The 22,925-nt window shown below is 41.4% G+C and overlaps 1 protein-coding gene across 11 annotated transcripts in view; it reads right to left on the reverse strand.

The window, feature by feature from the left end:
* Window positions 1-22,925, reverse strand: part of ralgps2 (Ral GEF with PH domain and SH3 binding motif 2) — a 674,317-nt gene that overhangs the window by 87,150 nt on the left and 564,242 nt on the right. For 3 of the 11 annotated variants that reach the window (XM_078561534.1, XM_078561530.1, XM_078561533.1), the window contains one exon: window positions 13,748-17,126. The exons of 7 other annotated variants lie outside the window; for them this stretch is intronic. In XM_078561534.1, the coding sequence (XP_078417660.1) occupies window positions 17,097-17,126 (30 nt within the window). In that variant the 3' untranslated portion in view covers window positions 13,748-17,096. Of the gene's footprint in view, window positions 1-13,376; window positions 13,502-13,747; window positions 17,127-22,925 lie in introns of those variants that run through there. One more of the 11 variants, XR_013579343.1, reaches the window with a different exon arrangement.

Raw genomic sequence — 22,925 nt, forward strand, 5'->3', positions numbered from 1 at the left:
CCTTTGTTCCAGGCATGACTCCAACCAGTGGAGCCATTGATTTCCAACTTCAGTGTTACTAGGTCTCCTTGATGTTACACTTAGTTAAATGTTGCCTTGATGTCAGGGATAGTTACCCATGTCAGGGGTAGTTACTCTCACCTGACCTCTGGAAATCAGCTTTTCTGTTCATGTTTGGATCAAGGCTGTAATGAGTAAGCAGCAAGGAGGTCAGCTTGACAGAGAACTGCTAGAGAGAGGTAGAACCTGGGAATTGGGTGAGTGAGGGGATTTAGCGAAGTGAGGGAAAAGGTGCTGTTTGTCTTTTACAGATGTGGAGAGGTCTGAGAGAGGAAGCGAGAGACAGTGAGACCTGAGAGTTGAAGTTTAGAGGCATTAATTAGGTAAACAGGTAAGTGATGGTTTAGTGAGTTTTAAGGTTCCTTAAGGGAGGAGAAGGATCCAGTTGTTGTGGTCCACGTAGGTACCAATGACATCGGCAGAATTAAAAGAGAGGTACTATTAGAGTGTATAAGCAGGAGGGGCTAAATTAAAAAACAGAACCACAAAGGTAATAATCTCTGCATCACTTCCTGAGCCATGAGAAAATTGGCATAAGGTCACCGAGTTGAATGCTTGGCTCAAAGGTTGGTATGGGAATATGGGTTTCAATTAATGGGGGAATTGCACCAGTACTGGGAGCTGTACCGTTGGAATGGCCTTTACTTGAACCCTGTTGGGACCAGTATCCTGGTGAATCTTGTAACTAAGTCTATAGAGAGGGCTTTAAACTAAATAGTGGGCGGAGTGGGTGGGGCGGGCGGTGCGGGGAAAGGTTCGTGTGCAAGGAGATTTGGAGAGCTACCAGGAAAGGACAAGGTGACAAGTGCAGAGTAATGATTCGGGAAATGATAACCAGAGTGTGACAGGAAGGGAATGAGGGTTCAAATACAAGCGTGCACAAGCAAATAGGGTCAGAGTAGAGAAAAATGGTGAAAGGACAGGATTAAAGGGTTGTTATCTGAATGCATGCAGCAGTCATAACAAGATTGATGATTAATAGGACAAATTGAAATAAATTGGTATGGTATGATAACCATTTCAGAGACATAGTTGCAAGGTGACCAAGACTGGGACGTGACTATTCAAGGGTATTTGACATTTCAGAAGGATGGGAAGAAAGGAAAAGGAGGTGGGATAGTTCTGTTGAAGGATGAGATCAGTACAGAAGTGAGAAATGATCCTGGCTCAGAAGATCAGAATGTAGAATCTATTTAGCTGGAATTAAGAAACGGCAATGGAAAGAAGTCACTGGTAGGAGTATGTCCACTAATAGTAGCTACACTTTAGGGCAGAGTATAAGTCAAGAAATAATGGGGGTTTTAAGAAAGGTACTGCAAAAATCGTGGGTGTTGTTAATCTTCATATAGATTGAATTAGAATCAAATTGTCAAAGGTAGCCATGAGGATGAGTTCATAGAAACTATTCCAAATACATTCTATGAACAATACTTCCTAGAATCAACCAGGGAACAGGCTATTTTTAGACCTGGCAATGTGTAATGCGACAGGATTAACGAATGACCTCTTATAAAGGCAAAGATAATCATTCAGTTTGAGCGTGAGAAACTTGGATCTGAAACTAATGTCTTAAACTTAAATAAAGGCAATTATAAAGGTATGAAGATGGAGTTGGCTACATTGGACTGGCAAAAGAGTGGTGGCAGGCATTTAAGGAATATTTCATAACTCTCAGCAATGGTATATTACATTGAGAAAGAAGGGCTATGAGCAGGATGCATCATCAGCAGCTAATTGAGAAAGTTAAGGGTGGTATCAAATTGAAAGAAAAGGCATACAATGCCACAAGGATTAGTGATAGGCGAGAAGTTTGGAAAATTCAGAAACCTGAAAAGGATAACTAAAAGAAAATAAAGGGGGAGAAATTGGAATATGAGAATAAATTAGCAAGAAATATAAAATCAGACTGTAAGAGCTTTTGCAAGGATATAAAAAGGAAGTAGCTAAAGTGAGCGTTGGTCCCTTAGAGGATGAGACTGTGGAATTTATAAGTGGGAACAAGTAAATAGCAGAGGCATTGAACAAGTATTTTATATCTGTCTTCATGATAGAACAAACAAGAAAAATCTCAATAATAATGAGAAAATCAAGGGGAAAAGAGAGGGAGGAACTTAAAAAAAATCACAATCACAGGAGAAAAAGTACCAGGAAACCTAATGGGACTAAAGATTAACAAGATCCCTGGACCTGAAGTCCTGCATCCTCGGGTCTTAAAGAAACTGGCTGCAGAGATAGTAGATGCAATGGTTGTAATCTGCCAAAATTCCCTAAATTCTGCAAAGGTCCCACTGGACTGGAAACTGCAAATGTAGCAGGATGGAATCAGAAAGTGGGGAACTACAAGCCAGTTAGCCTAACATCTGTAATTGGGAAAATGCTGGAATTCTCTACCCCAGAGAGCAGTAGCAGCTGGGTCAATGAATATATTCAAGACTGAGTTAGACAGATTTTTGATCTACAAGAGAATCAAGGGTTATGGGGCTGAGGCAGGAGACTCAAGTTAAGGCCATGATCTTACTGAATGGCTAAACAGGCTCAAGGGGCTAAATGGCCTACAGCTGTTCCTATTTCTTATGCTCTTATTAGGTCTGGAGCCAAGCACCCCTGGCAGAATTCAAAATGAGCAATTTATTGGTGAGTACGTGCCGATTGATAGCACTGTCAATGACACCTTCCATCACTTTGCTTTGTGAGTAGACTAAAGGGGTGGAAAATGGTCACATTGGATTTGTTCTGCATTTTGTGGACAGGACATACTTGAGCAATTTTCCACATTGTCGGGTAGATGCCAGTGTTGTAGCTATACTGGGAAAGCTTGCAGGGCAACTAATTCTGAAGCACAAGTCAGGGCCCATACCCTTTGTTGTGTCCAGTGCCTTCAGCCATTTCTTGATATCACGTGGAGTGAATTGAATTGGTTGAAGGCTGGCATCTGTGATGCTGGGGACCTCAGGAGTTGGCTGAGACAGAACATCCACTCGGCACTTCTGGCTTAAGGAGGTTGCAAACATTTGACCTTTTATTTTTTTTCCGATGCGCTGGGCTCCTCCATCATTGAGGATGGAGATAAGTGTGGAGCCTTCTCTTCTGGTTGGTTGTTAAGTTATCCACCACCATTCACGACTGCATATCCTTTGGATGTGGGATAGCTTTGCCCAAGAACACAAGAAATAGGAGCAGAAGTAGGCCAAATGCCCATTGAGCCTGTTCTGTCATTCAATACTATCATGGTTGATCTTGGGCTTCAACTCCACTTTCTGGTGTGCTCCTTATTTTCCTTGATTTCTTGAGAGCCCAAAAATCTATCTGTCGCATCCTTAAATGTTTTCAACGATGGAACATCTAAAACCCTTTGGGGTAGGAATTTCCAAAGATTCATGATCTTTTGAATGAAGTAATTTCTCCTCATCTCAGTCCTATATGATTGGCCCCTTATCCAGATACTGTGTCCCCATGTTTTAGATTCCCCGACCAGCGGAAACAATTTCTCAGCATCTACCCACCAAGCCTCTTCAGAATCTTGTATATTTCAATGAGATTGCCTCTCATTCTTCTAAACTCCAGACAATAAAGGCTCAATTTATTCAGCCTCTCATCACAGGACAACCTCTTCATCCCAGCACCAATTTAGTGAACCTTCGCTAACCTCCAATGCAAGTACATCCTTCCTTAAATGTGGAGATCAAAACTGCGCACAGTATTCCAGATGTGGTCTTACCAAAGCCCTGTACAGTTGCAGCAAGACTTCTTTATTCCTATACTCCATTCCCCTTGAAAATATGCCATTTGACTTGTTAATTGCTTGCTGTAACTGCATGCTAACTTTCTGCGTTCTTTGTACGAGCACACCCAAGTTTCCCTGAACATTAACACTTACAAGTTTCATTTATATTAATAGGATTTTTCTATTACTACCGAAGTGAATAACTTCACACATCCCCACATTGCACTCCATTTTCCATATCGTTGCCCACTCACTTAATCTGTCTATATCTCTTTGCAATCTCTCTGTGTCCTCCTCACAGCTTAGCATTCCACCTAGCTTTGTATCACCAGCGAACTTAGGTACATTGCTCTCTGTTTCTTCATCTAAGGCACTAATCTAGATTGTAAATTGCTGAGGCCGCAGCACTGATCCTTGCAGCACTTCACTATGCTGTTTAGCATGCATATAGTCCTGTGTTGTAGCTTCACCAAGTTGACACCTCATTTTTAGATATGCCAGGTGCTCCTCCTGGCATGCTCTCCTGCACTCTTCATTGGAAGAGGAATCAACCCTTAGCTTGGCGACATTGGTAAAGTGAGGGATTTACCAGGCCTTAATTACGGTTGAATACAATTCTGCTGCTGCTAACCCAGCGCCTCATGGATGCCCAGTTTTGAGCTTCTAGATCTGCTCTGAATATGTCCCATTTAGCTTGAGCTGGGATATCTGGAGATAGGTGGTGTCCAGGAACAGATAAGGGGAGGTACATGAGCTAGGAAGGCAGTGTGCACATATGATTTGGGGGATCAGTGTTGGGACCACAACTTTTCACTTTATACATTAATGATCTAGATGAAGGAACTGAGGGCATCCTGGCTAAGTTTGCAGACGATACAAAGATAGGTGGAGGGACAGGTAGTATTGAGGAGGCGGGGAGGCTGCAGAAGGATTTGGACAGGTTAGGAGAATGGGCAAAGAAGTGGCAGATGGAATACAACGTGGGGAAGTGCACTTTGGTAGGAAGAATAGAGGCATAGACTATTTTCTAAATGGGGAGAGAATTCAGAAATCTGGAGTGCAATGGGACTTGGGAGTCCTAGTCCAGGATTCTCTTAAGGTTAACTTGCAGGATGAGTCGGTCGTTAGGAAGGCAAATGCAATGTTGGCATTTATTTCGAGAGGACTAGAATATAATAGCAGGGATGTGCTGCTGAGGCTTTATAAGGCTCTGGTCAGACCACATTTAGAATATTGTGAGCAATTTTGGGCCCCGTATCTCAGGAAGGATGTGCTGGCCCTGGAGAGGGTCCAGAGGAGGTCCACGAGAATGATCCCAGGGATGAAAGGCTTAACATATGAGGAACGTTTGAGGACTCTGGGTCTATACTCGATGGAGTTTAGAAGGATGAGGGGGATCTGATTGAAACTTACAGAATACTGAAAGGCCTGGATAGAGTGGATGTGGGGAAGATGTTTCCATTAGTAGGAGAGACTAGGACCCGAGGGCACAACCTCAGAGTAAAGGGAAGACCTTTTAGAACAGAGATGAGGAGAAACTTCTTTAGCCAGAGTGGTGAATCTATGGAATTCATTGCCACAGAAGGCTGTGGAGGTCAGGTCATTGAGTGTATTTAAGACCGAGATAGATAGGTTCTTGATTGGTAAGGGGATCAAAGGTTACGGGGAGAAGGCGGGAGAATGGGGTTGAGAAACTTATCAGCCATGACTGAATGGTGGAGCAGACTCGATGGGCCGAATGGCCTAATTTCTGCTCCTATGTCTTATGGTCTTATGGATAGGGCCTAAGTTAAGAAGACAGCGTTTTTCAGATGCAAAGTGTGGGAAGATTCTCTTTACAATGTTATGCATGCTCTGGATGAGGCACAAGAAGTCAGAAGATGGGAGGGCTGTTTTGTAATATTCTGTGCTGCTCTGTTACTCTTAAATTTCTCTTACTCCATTGCTCCTTTCCACTCCCCAACTTGTGCTCTATTAATGTCTTTATTGCTGTTATATTATGTTGCATTTCTTGTAATGTCAAACAACACATTTAACCTATTTGCAACGAAAGGACTACACGGTCACCTTGAAGCAAAAGCCAAAAATAGCACCGTGCTATACCCCCAAAACTGTAAAAGTTTTCAAACTATTTGCAAAATAATATATAATAATTATGGAATTATTCCATATTATTGAGCATTACAAGTGGCAAAGTTTCTGCCTATGCTGTTTCAGTCCTGAAAAACATACCTTTTGCTGCAACCAAAATAATAGTCGCAGATCCTCAGCAATCATACTTCAGGAGACTTGGGCCAATTTTCACATGGTTACTTTCTCTACCCTCTCTCATTGCAAGATTGCTGCCCATATTATTTCAAAGATGCTTACTGATCATGCCATTTGTACACACCTAAATAAGCACTAGTATGCATAATTTACAAAGTTCAACACTTTTCACTTTAAGTGTTGGAATGCAGCCTAGACCATTAGAAGATGAAGATCTCACACTAAGAGCCATTATAGATTATATCTGGAAGGAATTCAGGTGGTCTTCATCAATTTGTAGCAGACGCTAGTCTAGAGAACTAGAATGCTCACAGTGACAAACCTCACACAAAGAGGATATGTGTAAGACTCTTGAACTACAGCTGATGACTGTCAATTTCATAGAATTACTGCAGCTCTTTAAGTATTCTACAAATACCCTAGCAAGCCAAACATTCCTGGCAGATCACTCTGCCCACCAAGAAAATCACTAAACAGAACATTACGTTGTGTCAAACAACCAACTTGTTGTCACTTACTCAATGAATGTCTGCATTCCTTCACACCAAATGCTACACACCCTTCGCCATACCTGAGTATGGAATGGCTGAGCAACTAAGAATTGGAAATGAGATAATTTTCATAAAAATCCCCCATGAATATGACTGAGCAAAATTTTAAAGCAGTCAAATTATAGTTGGAAAATATCAAGAACAAAAGCAAATACAGACTGTAAAAGGAAGAGGAATTTGGTTTTTAAGAAGTGCTTTTTTTTAAACATTCACGGGGTGTGAGCTTCGCTGGCTGGGCCAGCATTTATTGCCCATCCCTAGTTGCCCTCGAGAAGGTGGTGGTGAGCTGCTTTCTTGAACTGCTGCAGTCCATGTGGTGTAGGTACACCCACAGTGCTGTTAGGAAGAGAGTTCCAGGAGTTTGACCCAGCCACAGTGAAGGTATGCCGATATATTTCCAAGTCAGGATGGTGAGTGACTTGTGGGGGAACTTCCAGGTGGTGGTGTTCCCATCTATCTACAGCCCTTGTTCTTCTAGATGGTAGTGGTCATGGGTTTGGAAGGTGCCGTCTAAGGAGCCTTGGTGAATTCCTGACATGCATCCTGTAGACAGTACACACTGCTGCTACTGTGCATCAGTAGTTGAGGGAGTAAATGTTTGTGGATGTGGTGCCAATCAAGTGGGCTGCTTTGTTCTGGATGGTGTCAAGTTTCTTGAGTGTTGTGGCAGCTGCACTCATCCAGGCAAGTGGGGAGTACTTATTTTAAATATGGAATAAATTCTGTCAAAGCTTTAAACATCTGCACAATTTTGACATGTGAAGTAAGTGCTACACTGAAGTTTAAGTTGTGCATGGAAAATGAGAAGTTTCCATTTTCTTTATGAAAAGCAACTTCAGTATCAGATCTGTAGCATTTCATGAGAAATCCTTTACTAAGTCTTAAGCTTGGAGATGTAATAAGGAAGTGTGGCTGAGGGATAGTTTCATAGTGTGGCGTAAGATAGTTGAACGTTACGAAGAGTGAATGAAGGGACTATGACAGTAGGGCTAGGAGAGGGTGCAGGGGAAGAAGCAGTTGCAGAGGCAGGAAGAGGGGAGGCTGTGAGACAGTTTGAGGATAAAGATGAGGTTCTTAAAGTGACAATGCTGAGGGATGTACAGCCAACCAATGTCAGCACAAATTGCTTTGATAGATGAGTGAGCTTTTATGTGGGATAGAATTTGAGTGTGAGATTTTGGATGAATTAGAGCTATTGCTAAATGGAGCTCCAACATCATGTTTCTGCTGTGGGGCACACAGGACAAAAGCCTGTTGCAGACAAGGAAAGTTCAATGAATGAGAAAGTATCATGACACCTGAATATCTTTGCAAATATGAGTGGCAAACCAAACACATTTTAGCATTCAATCACAACAAATTTGGTCAATACTACTTCAGCCTCAAAGGCATCTGATCACATCAACACATAAGATTCTTTTACTTCTGACCCTGGTGCACCAGCCCAAAACAATTTTGTTTGCAAATCAAGCTTGATGAATTCTCAGCTTACAAAACAAATAAATGATTATAACATTCAAAGATTCCACGTATTTGGAGGCTCACTAATTCATATTGATATCGGTGTAAGCATATTGATCATTGTCAGGACAGTTTCTTTAGTTCCTAAAAAAATCTACTTACAAATGTTTTATTCTTTGAAACTAAAATGTTAGCAAGTGTGCATGTATGTGTTGCTGTGGATAAGCAATTAAAATTAACGAAAAACTTACTGTAAGACCACAAATGGATAATAGAAAAAAATGATGTTAATAAGGTTGAATAGGAAAATGAATGACATATTTTTGCTGTGAGTATATTTTTAGGTGTTTGGTTTTGAAGTCCAAGAGGTATTTTTCTTTAGGGAACAATGCCCACCTTATTACATTGTGATTCTGATTGATTGGATGACTGGCAATCACTTACTTCCTGTTATAAAGGAAGTTGTCCGTTGGGACAAGGGTAGAAGAAGTAATTAAAGGCTGAGACAACAGCCAACTACTTTGATCAGTTCAAGGCACCTCAAGTTTGATTATTCACAAGAATCATCAATAAAATGTAAGACATTATTTCACTATTTTTCTGTTGCCTCATTCATTCACAAAACTGTTGTTTTAGACATTTTCAAATGTTTTATAAATTGAACTTCCTTTATAACAGGAAGTAAGTGATTGCCAGTCATCCAATCAATCAGAATCACAATGTAATAAGGTGGGCATTAAAATAGTCTCCAAAAAATTACTGGACAAATTAAATGAGGTGAGAAATGGTAAATGGATTTTAATGTAGTTAAGTTGAATTTCAAGCACATTGAAAGCAAAGTGTGAACAAAAAATGGGTATATTTTGGGAAGGAATAATTTCAGATAAAAATGATTGAGTTGCTTGTAGAACACATTTGTGCTCTTGCTGTTGTGACAACAGAAACAATCCGTGAAATACAATAACCAGGGAATTAATAATATACAATGCAATGCTGAATTATCATTCTGGAATTTTGCTCCCAGCGCTCATCTGTTCCCTGTCTCCCATCTGCTTTGCTACACTTTTGTTGGCCACTCTTCCAGCCAACATATCTTCACATTCATGAAATACCTTCCAAAGTTATTTCACCTTACCTCTTTCTCATCTTTGAACTTGCTGAAAAACCTGTATTTTCTCTTGCTCTTTCAACCCTGTCCTCAAGTTCCATTCTATTGCCATCCAGTTAGTACACGTTCTTCTCCACTGTGCTGAAGTACTTTGAGATGCCTTTTTGATATTATAGGAATGCAAGTTGCTCAAGTTCATGGAACATTACAGATTTTTGACTTCCTGAAGTTTTTAATTATCAATATTTCCTTCAGATGACTAAATAAATCAGGCATGGTCCATGATGTATTCTGTGTAAGAAAACTACTTCAAGGACTAAATGTTTGTTTCATCTCATATTTCCTTCAGTTCAAATGTGCTATTTTGAAATCAAGTGCTGAGCCAATAGCAAGCCTTCAGTTTCATTTAAAGAAAAATCAGGTGAGATTTCTGTTAAACTTTTTATTTTTTTATAATGGGTGTTATTTTATTTTTCTTTGGTAACTGAGGACTTGAGTGAATATTTCAGTTATATTTTGCATTCTACCTTGGGGTTCATAAAATTTGGTTCCTTGTAGGTTGAATTCTGTTACTTGTGTTATGGTTCTCCAGAGTACACAGACTAATCTCCTCTACTAGACTGTGAATAATGATACATGCTTGCCTTTACATTTGGATACAGGTAGCACACTATTAGGCACTTAATGCAGACACATGGTTTTCACCCACCGCCCACCCAATTCCACACCCCCAACAGACCAATTCATCTGTGAACATAAGATGTTCTTCTCTCACTCATTAGGCTGCTAAGTAATATAGATATGACAGGCTCACCAAGACCGCCATAGGGCTATACAAATACAACAGCCCCAGACCACCAGAAAACGTGGATGGAAAGCACACACACAGGGCTTGGCCAGATAGGTCAATAGTGCTGCTACTGAGCCACACTTGGTGATGGGCATTGAAGTTCCCGAACCAGAACACATTCTATTCCTATGCTTTCTATCCCTTACAGCTCCTTCCAAATGATTCACATGGAGGAGCACCGATTCATCAACTGAGGGAGGGCAGTAGGTGGTAATTAGCAGGTGGTTTCCTGTCCCATGTTTGACCTGATGCAGTCTGGAGTCAATGTTGAGGACTTATACAGCCACTCCCTGCCATCTGTATACCATTGTGGCATCACCTCTGGTGGCTATGTCCTGCTGATGGGACAAGGCATGTCCAGGATGGTCATAGAGGAGTTTGGGATATTGGCTGTTGGACGTGTTTCGGTGAGCGATGACTATGTCAGACTTTGTTTGTCTGGTGCTTGGGGCAGCTCTCCCAATTTTGGCACACTCCCCTTATGTTAGTGAGGAGGACTTTTCAGAGTTGAAAAGGCAAGGTGTGCTCTTTGTAGTTTCCACTGCCTAGGTCCATGCCAGGAGGTCCATTCGGTTTTATTGTTATTTGACGTTTTTTGATGTAAGGTGTCATTGACAGTGCTATCAAATGGTACTTGCTCAGCAATAACCTGTTGACATTCAGGTTGGGTTCCGCCACTGCCACTCAACTCCTGACCTCATTACAGTCTTGGTTCAAACATGTTCTGTCCTTGACATCAAGGCAGCATTTGACCAAGTGTGGCATCAAGGAGCCCGAGTAAAACTGGAGTCAATGAGAATCGGGGGGGGGAAACTATCTACTGATTGGAGTCATATCTAGCACAAAAGAAGATGGTTGTGGTTGTTGGAGGTCAAGCATTTCAGTCCCAGGACATCATGGAAGGAGTTCCTCAGGGTAGTGTCCTAGGACCAACCATCTTCAGCTGCGACATCAATGACCTTTCCACAAGAAGTGGGGATGTTCACTGATGATTACGTAATTTTCAGTATCATTCACAATTCCTCAGTTACTGAAGCAGTCCGTGTCTATATGTAGCAAAACCTGCACAACATTCAGGCTTGGGCTGATAAGTAGCAAGTAACATTTGCACCACACAAGTGCCGGGAAATGGCCATCTCCAATAACAGAGAATCCAACCATCTTCCTTTGACATTCAATAGCATTACCATCGCTGAATCCCCCAATATCAACATCCTAGGGGTTATTCCATTGACCAGAAACTGAACTGGACTAGCCATATAAATACTGTGGCTGCAAGTGCAGGTCAGGGGTTGGGAATTCTGCAGCAAGTAACTCACCTTGTGACTCCCCAAAGCATGTCCTTCATTTACAAGGCACATGTCAGGAGTGTGATGGAATACTCTCCACTTGCCTGGGATGAGTGCAGCTTCAACAACATGTAAGAAGCTCGACACCATCCAGCCCAAATCAACGCTTGATTGGCACCCCATCCACCACCTTCAACATTCACTCCCTCCACTACGGACACATGGTGGCAACAGTGTGTACAGTCTATAAGATGCAGTGCAGCAACTCACCAGCATCTTCCAAAAGCACGATCTTTACCACTTAGAAAGACAAAGGCAGCAGACGAATGGAAACACCCCATCTGCAAGTTCCCCTCCAAACCACACACCATCCTGACTTGGAACTATATCGCCATTCTTTCACTGTAGCTGGGTCAAAATCATGGAATTCCCCTCCTAACAGCATTGTGGGTGTATCTACACCACATGGCCTGCAGTGGTTCATAAAGGTTCATCACCACTCTCTCAAGGGCAGTTAGAGATGGGCAATAAATGCTGGCCTAGCCAGCAATGCCCACATTCCATGAAAGAATATTTTAAAAATTGAGATCAGGCACCAAGTAGCCCTGGCGGAACCCAAACTAAGCGTCAGTGATCAGGTTATTGCATTGCAAGTGCTGCTCGATAGCAGTGTTGATGACACCTTCCATCACTTTGCTAATGATCGAAAGTAGACCGATGGGGTGGAAAATGGCAGGATTGGGTTTGTCTTGTTTTTGGTGGAAATGACATAGCTGAACAATTTTCCACATTGTTGGGTAGATGCCAGTGTTGTAGCTGTACTGGAACAGCTTGGCTAGGGGTGCAAACATAGGACAAAATGCTTTAATGGAAAACATATTACCCCAGGTCTTCCAGTCAGCTGTGGAGCGGCAGCACATGCCATTGGTAAAGTTTAAAACTGCCCCTTTAACGTTTAACAATAGAGCCTTAGCTCCTTCCTGTCCCAGCTCCAGCTAGAATCCAGCGATGAGTTGAGCGGGGAGGCCTAGTAGCAAAGTGCAACTACAGCAGAGCCACACCCCTTTAGGTCTGTCTTCAGTTCACTGAATTGCAGAGTTTTTAAATGGATCTGTCACTCCTGACACTGCTCAGCCTCCCCTTGCACCCTCGCATTCTCAGCACTGTTGACGCCCCACACTCCTGATACTTCTCACTCCTCTCCCGAATCCCCCCAACCTGCTCACCCACCTCCGGCACTCCCCAACAATATCACTCCCCACTCCGAGAATGCTCATTTCCCCCCCTCACCTCCCCCCTCAGAACAATGCACACCCGCACCTCACCCTTGCGAAAATGCTCACTAACCCCTTGCTGCCTCAGGTTCTAGCATAAATTGGCTCCCCGGAGCCATTGGTGCCATTCCAACCCTCAATAGTTTTCTGCTATTGCGACTGGAAGTTCTGGTTCATTGAGTGTGCTATTGTGTAATGCATTCTTGGTTTGCATTGTTCACATAATACCTGGTCCTTATGGGAAAATGCATCTTTTTGTGTTGTGATGTGTCCTTTTGAGAGCTGTTGCTACACACTGCTTGATTTTAAAAAAATTTAGGGATAAGCAAGCAAAGCATGACAAGGCAGAGCAAAAGTACTTGCATGAAGATGGGCAAGGAGATAAGAACTCACAGGGCAAGTTTGAGCCTTGGCTCAATGGTAGCACTCTGGATCAGAAGTTGTGGTTTCAAAATCTACTCCGAAGACTTCAGCTCCAAGCTGACATCTGACACTATCATGCTGTCAAAAGTCACCTTACCATGGCAATCACTCCATCTCCAACCAAGCTATTTTCAACAAAATCCTTGAAAGTATTGTCACACCCCAAATCCATGTCCATCCCTCTTGCAATTACTATGATCACCTCACCAATCATGTTTCCATTCTTGGAACTAAAATGACCCAAAGCAAAGTCCCTCCATAACTTCTCTGTTGCCTTTGACATTATTGAAATACCATCCCTGACAAATGACTCTCCCCTATTGCTCAGCTTGGTGGCAGTGCTCTTGCTTGATTCCACTTTTACCTACCTGACTGTGGTCAGAGCACCTCCAGAAAAGGGTTATAGTTGTTATTTCCGGAATCTCCCACAGCTCATTCCTTGGCTGCCTCCTCTTCCTTCCTTGCAGGGCTGTAGCAATCAGACAATAGGGAGCTATTTCGGGTCAGATTGGAGAAGAAACAATGGTGTTAATGTGGCCAAAGAAACCAATCGAAAGGGAATAGGGGACAGGGCTGGCCAATGGAGTTAGCAGCATGGTAGGAAAGCAATAGGCGAAGTGATATTGTACTGAGGCTTGGGCAGCTGGGAGAAAGTTTGAAAGGTAGCATTACCAATTTGGAGCCAATGCCGCTGTGACAAACTTTTACAAGCATGAAAGAAACAAAGAACTATCAGGCATTTATATAGCATCTTTTATGATCTCAGGATGTCCCAAAGCACTTTACAGTCAATTAAGTATTTTTGAGGTTTTACACTTTTGTAAGATAGGAAACAAAATGTATATATTTAAGTAGAAGATGCAGCATAAGTTTTCTACATGTTTAATACTAAATAAGAAATTGTAGAAAAATGTATTGACGGCAGACTGCAGTTGGGGCCAACAGAGTTGGGGGTGAGAGAAAAGTGAAGCAAGTAGGCAATTTAGCTGGGGAGGCAAATTAAAAATAATTCAAAACTGAAAGCAGATGCTGCCAATTAACCCGTGTAAAATCTATAAATACATGATATGAGAATGATACTCGTTTACTTTGTAAGTAGAGGCTTAGTTTAATTTCTGAAATATAGTTTGGAGCTGGAGTAGGTGAGAGATAGCGAGCAGTGCCACATCGCTATGAGTAAGATGCCTGAGGCAGGGTGGCAAATATTCAAATCCAAACACAGGATTTTCCCATTATGATTTTTGAAGAGATTTTGGACAGTGTTTAAAACTTTATTTTGGATATAAGAAATTTCATTTGCTAGACAAATGAGATTTCTTTTAGTTGAAAAAGCATTTCGAGTGATTTGTACATAAAAGATAATGTATCCTTATGGTGAAGTTAAAGGGAGCCATCACACATCAGTGGTCAAATTAAAAATGAAAATCTTGTTGAAATACCCACCTACATATCTTACAGGTTTAGTGTGGATAATTTCACATCTGAATTCTCAGCAGAAAATATTTACATAATGGTAACCATTTAGTTATTTGGGGATTTTTATTGAAACATTGTTAAAGCAATTTTTAAGTACTTCAGTGAGGGAAAGAAGTCTTGCAACTTACCATAATTAACATTACATATACTGCAATGGTGGTACCATCTTTTTAAGAGCATTTTAAAGACATATTTTCAACTATTTTGACTCCAGTTGATGGAAAACGCAATCAGGATCCTACAAGTTTTCCTGAACTAATTCAATAACTATCTTAATACACAATGATGAATTCATTTCTTCTTATCCTGTGCCATGTCATCCATAGTTTTAGGATACTAATATTTGGGTTTCAAAGGAGAAGGTTGGAAACATTTTATTTTGCATCCAGCTTCCTCTTACACTAAGGCCTGTACTTAACGTTCTGCTTCAGTAGATCCAGCGAAATATCTTCAACCAATCAAAACTCTTTCCTTTGTTTTCCACATCTTGAATGATATCTATTGTGACTGTCATTTTTGGGCAGCCAGAATGAAATACCAATCAAAACAAACCAGAACTAACTTCAATGTCAATGCTCCAAATTAATGGCTTATCTTAGGACAATCATAATCTTATATAACTGTCAAACTTTGGTGTAGCAATCCTTTCATTTACAAAAACAATAACGAAACAAAAAAGAATAAAACCAAAGCAGTTTTTTTTGGTACTAATTACTTGAGCATGGTTCTCAGTGTCCATCATTTGCTGACACATTGAGGGAGAAAAATGGCATTTTCGACTGGTGCCTTTAATTCTCCTGGGTAACAGGATATTTGCTTTCCAATTTCCCTTGGAGAAACGTAGGTGGAATTTTTATCACCTATGTTGGAGTTAATGTTGATTAAAGCTTTCCAGTAATAGGGCTGAAATTAAGAACTCAGCAAACTGAGAGACTGAAATAAATATCTGCTGGCATTCTGTAACAATTTTTTTGCCAGTGCACTACAGAAATATAATGCCCAACTTGAAAGCCATATAGTTGTTGCACCCCTTAATAATTGCCAAATGATTAGCTCAACTGGCAGTATTGTGAAGTATTGTTTTTGGAGTGTAAACTCCCAGGGTTAGGAATGCTAGAATGACCAGTGGTAAAACATTTGGCTCACATAGCTATAAACATGGCTTCAATGTGTAGTTTTAATCTGCATTCAACTGTTACAAACCTAATTTAAAATTACTTGCATCAGCACAAACTTACAACTCACACTTCTGGTAGGAACTGTGTGTTAACAGAAGGTTCGGGACCCACTATGACACATGCTGTGGCAGGTTTTACCACCAATCCATTGGAAAAGACGGTGTGTTCTGGTTTAGGTGGAGGAGAAAATAATTAGGAAATAAGCAGAAGGGAAATAAAATAACACGCAGTTTTCATGCAAGACCACTGCAGGACTTCAGACATTTGAGGACCATGGATGTGGAAACGTCTTAACTCAACCTTTTTAGCAACTTTGGGGTGCCTCCATGAAAATGATTTAAACTATTCTCCTAATAATATTCATTTGGTGGAAACAGCATATAATGGTTACATTAGCTGTTTGCACTTCCAAGACATGTCTTGAGTAGGAAAACTTTCTTTAATATGTACCTAAAGGATTTTTAAACTTGCTTGTGCAAACACACATACACACACTACATCCAGAGTTGTGGAAAACACATCAGTCACACAAAAAACATTAGAATGTTACTGTCAGGTTCAGTAGTACTTCAAGGGTCACTTGACAGAATACAGGCTGTGCGTTAGCAGGATGTGAGAGATTCAAAGCAAGCTGTATACATTAGTGTAAGAGATTGAGAAAAATATACAATAGTCAAATGGCATGTTTAAATGTTCATAGTACAAAGTTACCACAGGTAGTTTCTTTCATTCAAGATTGCAGCAGATAAAATCCACAGGAAAAATGTTCACATTGTAAAAATTAAAAAAAAAAGGAAATTACGCCGGGTACAAAACAGTTCAGTTAAAAAACACTTTTTCAAACAAAATAAAATATTTTAGGTATTAAAAACCTATGGATGTGCAATTATTCTACACGATAATACTGATGACTACACAGATAGCTCATTCTGTTTTCACACCCAACATGGGTTAACTAGACTAGAGCATTTTAGCAGAACGAATGCTGAAGGAAAAAGAAACACAAAAAAAAAGCTAAGAAAGCTCTCCCAAAACTGTTAACTACAATAACTGTAATCTAGCTGGATTTTCTGTATCAAAAGCCCAGCGTTACTGGATATAATGAGTACACTATTTGGTGTAACAAATCTCTTGCTTAAGGCAGTGGTTCCACAGGGCAGTCAGTGCAATTGGAGTGCACAGTCCACGGAAGTTCAGATCAATTATCAAATGCTTCTCAGCGACTCCAGGGCTACCGCATTATTCCCATTCAGTCCTAGCGATTAGTGCTGCATAGTCAGTGCTTGAATACGAAGACATTAAGCACATCCCTGGATTCAATTCTGGCACAGAAAGAACAAAATGCTGGAACGCTTCCACAAGGTCCTTTCACGAACTGCACATATTTATCAAGCCTGCATCCAAGTCAATTTTTGAATTATGTCACAGTTTCAGTCACTCAAAAGACATTAGGTTTGCAGGAACCTGTGGAGATAACATTGCAAATTATTAGACAAAACAATTACCTGACCTAAGGATTTAAAACCATTATTTCCCATAGAACCAGGATTATAAATCTGTTACTTCAGTAATGTTCAAGGACATGAACATGTTCCTTTCCCCCATAAATTAACCCGTATTCTAACCACCACTTAGAATGCTCTAACAACCTAGATCGGCAAAAACATTTCAAATCTTAACATTTATATTACACATTACACTGCTTCATTCTATTTTTTAATATTATTATTATGGGCACATTTTCCCAACTTTTTTTCTGATTGGTGTCCTTGGAAACACTCATGCCATGGTTGTTGATCTCTGATCTTGGCTTCAAACAAGTTGGTGTTTTGACAATTTCCAGCAAGATATCTAGTCACATTGCTGTGAATATTGTGTGTCAGTTAACTACTCCAATTTTAAGAGTTACAATGAAAATATGGCAGCTGTGCCTCAAGTTTGAATTCTATCAAATGTTGATTTGAAATTTTTGAGATATTTCAGAGAGATACATTACAATATCATGAGAGATATAGTACAATATGTTCAAGAGATATATTACAATATCAGGCTGTAAAATTAAAGACGAGCTTTGTCATTGTGAATTCTATATTGAGGCTTCACTTAAAAAAGAACACGTAAAAATAAAACTTCCACCTGATAGTGTTCTCAGGACAAGAGAAAGAAAACCTTTCTATTAATAATTTCAGCCACAGGATATATTCTGTGATATCAAAGGGATTTTATTTTGTTTTCATGAAGTAGCAGAGCATTACAATCTAAAACATTGTTTTTGATTTTTAACTGTCAAACTAATTTATTGAACAAAAGATAATATATGTATTGAAAGCAGGCATCCATCCATCTAAGGAGATGATGGACTGCGCCCAAGGTATATGTCACTTCTGGATTGAACATTGCCTGTTGTGGCCGTAGAGGCCAATTTGTGATTGACATAGTGTGGAAAAATGCTGTTGAGGTAGATGATCAGTCATGGTCTAGCTGAATGGTGGAGCAGGCTCAAGCGGTCAAATGGCCTACACATGCTCCTATTTCCTCCGTTCCTATGTTCCTTCTGCAGCTGGCACAGATGAACAGCATTGGCCCAAGGTTGACTGATCTTTTTCCCTTCTAGCAGGCTCTCTTTTCCACCAGCTGGTAGTTTAACTTCTCCCCTACTTTTTTCATGCCTTTCTTGACTGCTTGTCTCCAGGACCCCCCCCGGTCAGCAGCAAGGACCTCCTATGGATAGACTCTGATCCCGGTCAACTTGAGGTCTCGCTTTCAGACATCCTTGTATCACAGACTTCAGCAATTTGTTGGTCTCGTGCAGATAGAAAGCTTGCCATAAAGCAGGTCTTTTGAAATGCGGCTGTCATCCATTCAGCATACACGATCCAGCCAAGGGAGTCACCGCTGACTCAAGGGGGAAAGCAAGCTGGGGATCCCTGCATGTGTGCTTCCATATTTGGCACTCCATCCTGCCAGGAGATGCCCAATATGCATCTGAGCAGCGGAGATGTTCAGTCCCTTTTCTTGGCTTGCATAAGTTGTCCAAGCTTTGCTACTGTAAAAGAGAGTGCTGAGAACACAAGCCTGGTACATGTGAAGCTTTGTATTTTCAGTCAGTTTGCTGTTGGTCCACACTTGCCTTCTCAGTTTTGACATGACACCTATGGCCTTGGCAATCCTAGTGTTGATTTTGGCATCAAGAGGCAGGTTTCCTTTGACTGTTGATCCAAGGTACGTGAAGCTGGCGAGGACCTCCAGGGTGAGGTTGACGATGTTGATGACACTGATCATCAGTCCAAACTCCTTGTAGGCCTGCCAGAACCGATCTACAAGTAGCTGCAAATGAACTTCAGTATGGGGTGCCAGCACAATGACATCAGCAAACAGAAAATTACGGGCTAGGACTTCATGCACTTTGATTTTGGTGCACAGACTTGCCAAGTTGAACAGCTTGCCATCAACTCTGGCATACAGGTAGGTACCCTCATTTGAGTGTTCAGATGCATACAATAGCAAGAATATGCCAAAGAAAGTTGGTGCGAGGATGCGGCCCTGCTGTGGATTTTGAAAGTGTCTGATGTTGCTCTGGTGTGATTGATGGAATTGAGCATATTCTTGTGGAAAGAAGAAATGACACCAAGGAGTTCAGGAGGAAAGCCTATTTTCCACAGCAGTTTGAAGGGTCTGTCTCTGCTGATGAGATTGAAGGCCTTGGTGAGGTCTATGAAGGCAATGTGGAGTCGTCTGTCTGGTTCATGGCACTTCTCCCGTAACTGCCGAAGTGAGAAAATCATGTCGACTGTTGATCTTCCAACTCTGAAGCTGCACTGAGACTCACAATAGATGTATGATATTAGGATCTGCCATCTAGTGAAAGCAGTGTGAGCAAAGACCACAATACTTAGCAAGGAGATGTCTCCATAATTGTTACAGTCTCTGTGATCCCTCTTGCTTTCGCACAAGGTGACTATGTTTGCATCACATGTATCTTGAGGAACAGATCTTTCCTTCCAACAGAGTACAAAAGTTCATGGAGATGCTGCAGCAGTATTAGTTTTCTATTTTTTAAGATAATAGGTGGAATGCCATCATTTCCCAGGGCTTTATCACTGGCAAGATGGTCAATGACCTTGTTGAGTTCGACTGTGGTGGGCTCGCTATCCAGCTCTTCCATGACAGGAAAATCTGGAATGGTGCTGAGGGCTTATTCAGTGACAATGTTCTCTACAATGCTCTACCCATCTTTCCATCTGCCTACTAGGTTCAGTGATGATCACCCCTTTGTCTTTAAGAGAGCTGATTTGAGTTCCAGTGGCCTGTTGCTTTAATAATTCCTACATATATCCCTCTATCATCCCTGGATTCAGCAACAGAAATATGCTGTTTCAGAGTTTCAACCAAAATTGATTGGCGCAGTGCCAAGCTGTTTGCTAAGACTTGACTATGGCACCTTCAAGAGCACTAAGCTTTTATTTGCTGGTGATTTGCTTGTAATTCATGATGGCTCTCCTCTTGGTTGCAGTAACTCACTCCATTTCAGTCCAATAAGTCTCAAACCAGTCAGCATTCCTCTGATCGCTTTTCCTGTACGCAGTGAGTGCAGTGTTATATGTGGGACACACAGATGATCCCACTTTGGCAATGCACTCTGGCCTTGGGTATTATTGTCTGAAAGTGTCTGATCAAGGATCTTAATATATATGTATTGTCGTGCCCAGTAAAGGTATACCATATTCTTAACTTTAAACATGGACTGTATTCAGTGTAGAATTTTCTGGAACTGCCTTTTCTTTTAAAAAATGGGCATTAAAAAGCTGCTAAGGTGACTGTTAAAGGTCAGGTGACATTTGCAATTTCTGCATGGACTCAGAAGGCTCTCAAGTCTCCAGAAAGTTCCTAATTGAATGATCATGTGTGGAGTGTCTCCCTTGAATGAACACACCAAGACAAAACCATTTGTGGAACTCACACCTCCCATTGCTTGTGGACTTACCCAAAACTCAAAATCTATGGACTCTTTAGACCCACCATCTCTGAGCTCGATACTTAACAAATGAGAGCTGCAGAAACTAGTTAATCATAAGTAGGTGTGAGTGGCCACCATCCATTGCCCATTGTCTAGCAATGGCTCTGAACTTCAAATCATGCTGGGTGGACAAAAATAGTATTGATCAGGTGGTCACATGACAGAAAATGGCCACAGACAACAAATCTTACTGTTCCAAGAACCAGGGAGAAACCAGTCTGCAGGACACGCAGCAGAAAACAGCAGCAGCAAAGGCAGCAACATCTATGCCTTAAAACTGGAGACTATAACATTGTAAGATCTCCCAGCCTGTTCTTTTTCAAGTTCACCAGTACAGAAACTTGACCTCCTAGTAAGAAAACTACAAGTAACTAACTTTGTGACCTGCTGAAAATCCATATTTTCCAGGGAATCCTGTAATAATCCTGATTATGACTCTGACTGTGGAATCAACATAGACCACCCTTCAGGAGTGGAAATGCCTGCTTCACTGGGCTTTGAATGCATGTTTCTTCCTAAGATGAGCCAAACACATGAATTGCAAACTATTCTTTTGTTTGCGGCTTGTAAAAATGCACTATTCTCTTTAACTGTATTTTTCTCGAATGTGTGTGGGTATGAGAGTGCTGAGTGAATGGTATAGCATTGGGCTTTCGGGGTGAATGCATGAATAAATAATCCTCTTTATTTAAACCCACAAAAGCTTGCTGCTGGTTATTCAAATTGACCATACACTCAGGAGTTAAGAAACACACACACCTTCCTTTTCAAAACACACTGATTATGGACAGTAAGGGAAGGGGAATTGGGATTTCAGTTCTCTCTCATTTCTGTCCGTAACAGTATTGTTATGTATTTATAGTAAATATCATACCAACTTCTCGAACAGAAAATAAAATGTCACGAGTTAATATTTTGTTGATAACTTTTATATAGGCTTTTCTTTCCTGATGGTCAGAGAGGTTTTTTTCTTGATGTTCTAGTAGGCCTAACTATCTTTCTTTAAGATTCCAAGTGACTTGGCTCTACCTTATTCGGTTTATTGAACAACTTCATCAAATATCCCTGAATACACTTGCTGTGATTTCCTGTTAAGTGTCAGTTAGAATACAAATAATTGGCCATCATATATAAATCTATAGATCACATAGTATGTGTTTGCTAGAGTCTAGCCAACTAACTGAATGAAGACTTGGGGAAAAATTTTGCCCCCGTTGGGGGGAAGTACAGGAGAGGGCGTGAGCATGGACGCCTCCGATTGGCACCCTTGATCGGGGACGTGCCACCATTTTACGTGGATGGGCCAATTAAGGCCCACCAGCGTGACGTCCACCAGGAATCGCTATGAGCTCTCTGTGCGGGCGGGGGGGGGGGGGGGGGGGGGATTCCCTCAGCCGAGAGTGCGCTCTTTCGCGCATGTGCGCAAAAGAGCACACTGATCTCCCTGAGGCTAAGTGCTGCCTCAGGGAGATCGGCTCCAATTTAAAAAATGTTAAAGAGACAAAAACAAAATTTCCCTGACATGTCCCCTCATGTGACACTGTCACATGAGTTGGGACATGTCCATCACTTTTAATGAAACCTTTATTAAATATTTAAAAACACTCATGAAACCTCATCCCGCCCGTTGATGAGGTTTCATGCTTTTTCTTAAGCCTGCCAGGGCTCCCGGCCTGCCTGCCAACCCTAAGGTTGGATGGGCAGGTCCATTAATTATGTTAAGTACTTTTTAAATGGCCTCAATAGGCCGTTGACAGGTTGGCAGGTGTACAGCTGATTTGGCTGCGCCCTCGGCAACCTGAAAATGGAAGTGACGCGGGGTGACGCTGGGTGTTCCGCCTGATGTCATCCCATGTCATTTTATACGTCGGCGAGCGAGCCCCGCCCCTGCTCACCGACCGAAAGATCCTGCCCTTGGAGTTTGGTGAGAGGGGAGTTTTAAGTGTTAATTTTGTTCTTAAGTTTTCCTGTTAAAATCTAATCTAGTCTGTAACTAGCAGTAACTGAAAAGTACTGTGCAAGCAGGCTAAGTTCTTTCTTGCTTGCAGTTTAGACAGGGTAAATTCACTCGCAGTTGTAGGTGCTAAGTAGTTCATTAGCTAACTGGTTGAATCTGGTTACTGTCGCTCCAGTTCCATTTACTATTTAGTGCAGCTGACTAACTGAGTGAAGACTTGGTGTTTGGTGAGAGGGGAGTTGGGGGAAGGAGTTTTTTGTTTCCCCCTACTATCTTTCTCACCACAGAG

Source organism: Cetorhinus maximus, chromosome 17 (genome assembly GCF_964194155.1).
Source record: "Cetorhinus maximus chromosome 17, sCetMax3.hap1.1, whole genome shotgun sequence".
Classification (NCBI taxonomy): domain Eukaryota; kingdom Metazoa; phylum Chordata; class Chondrichthyes; order Lamniformes; family Cetorhinidae; genus Cetorhinus; species Cetorhinus maximus.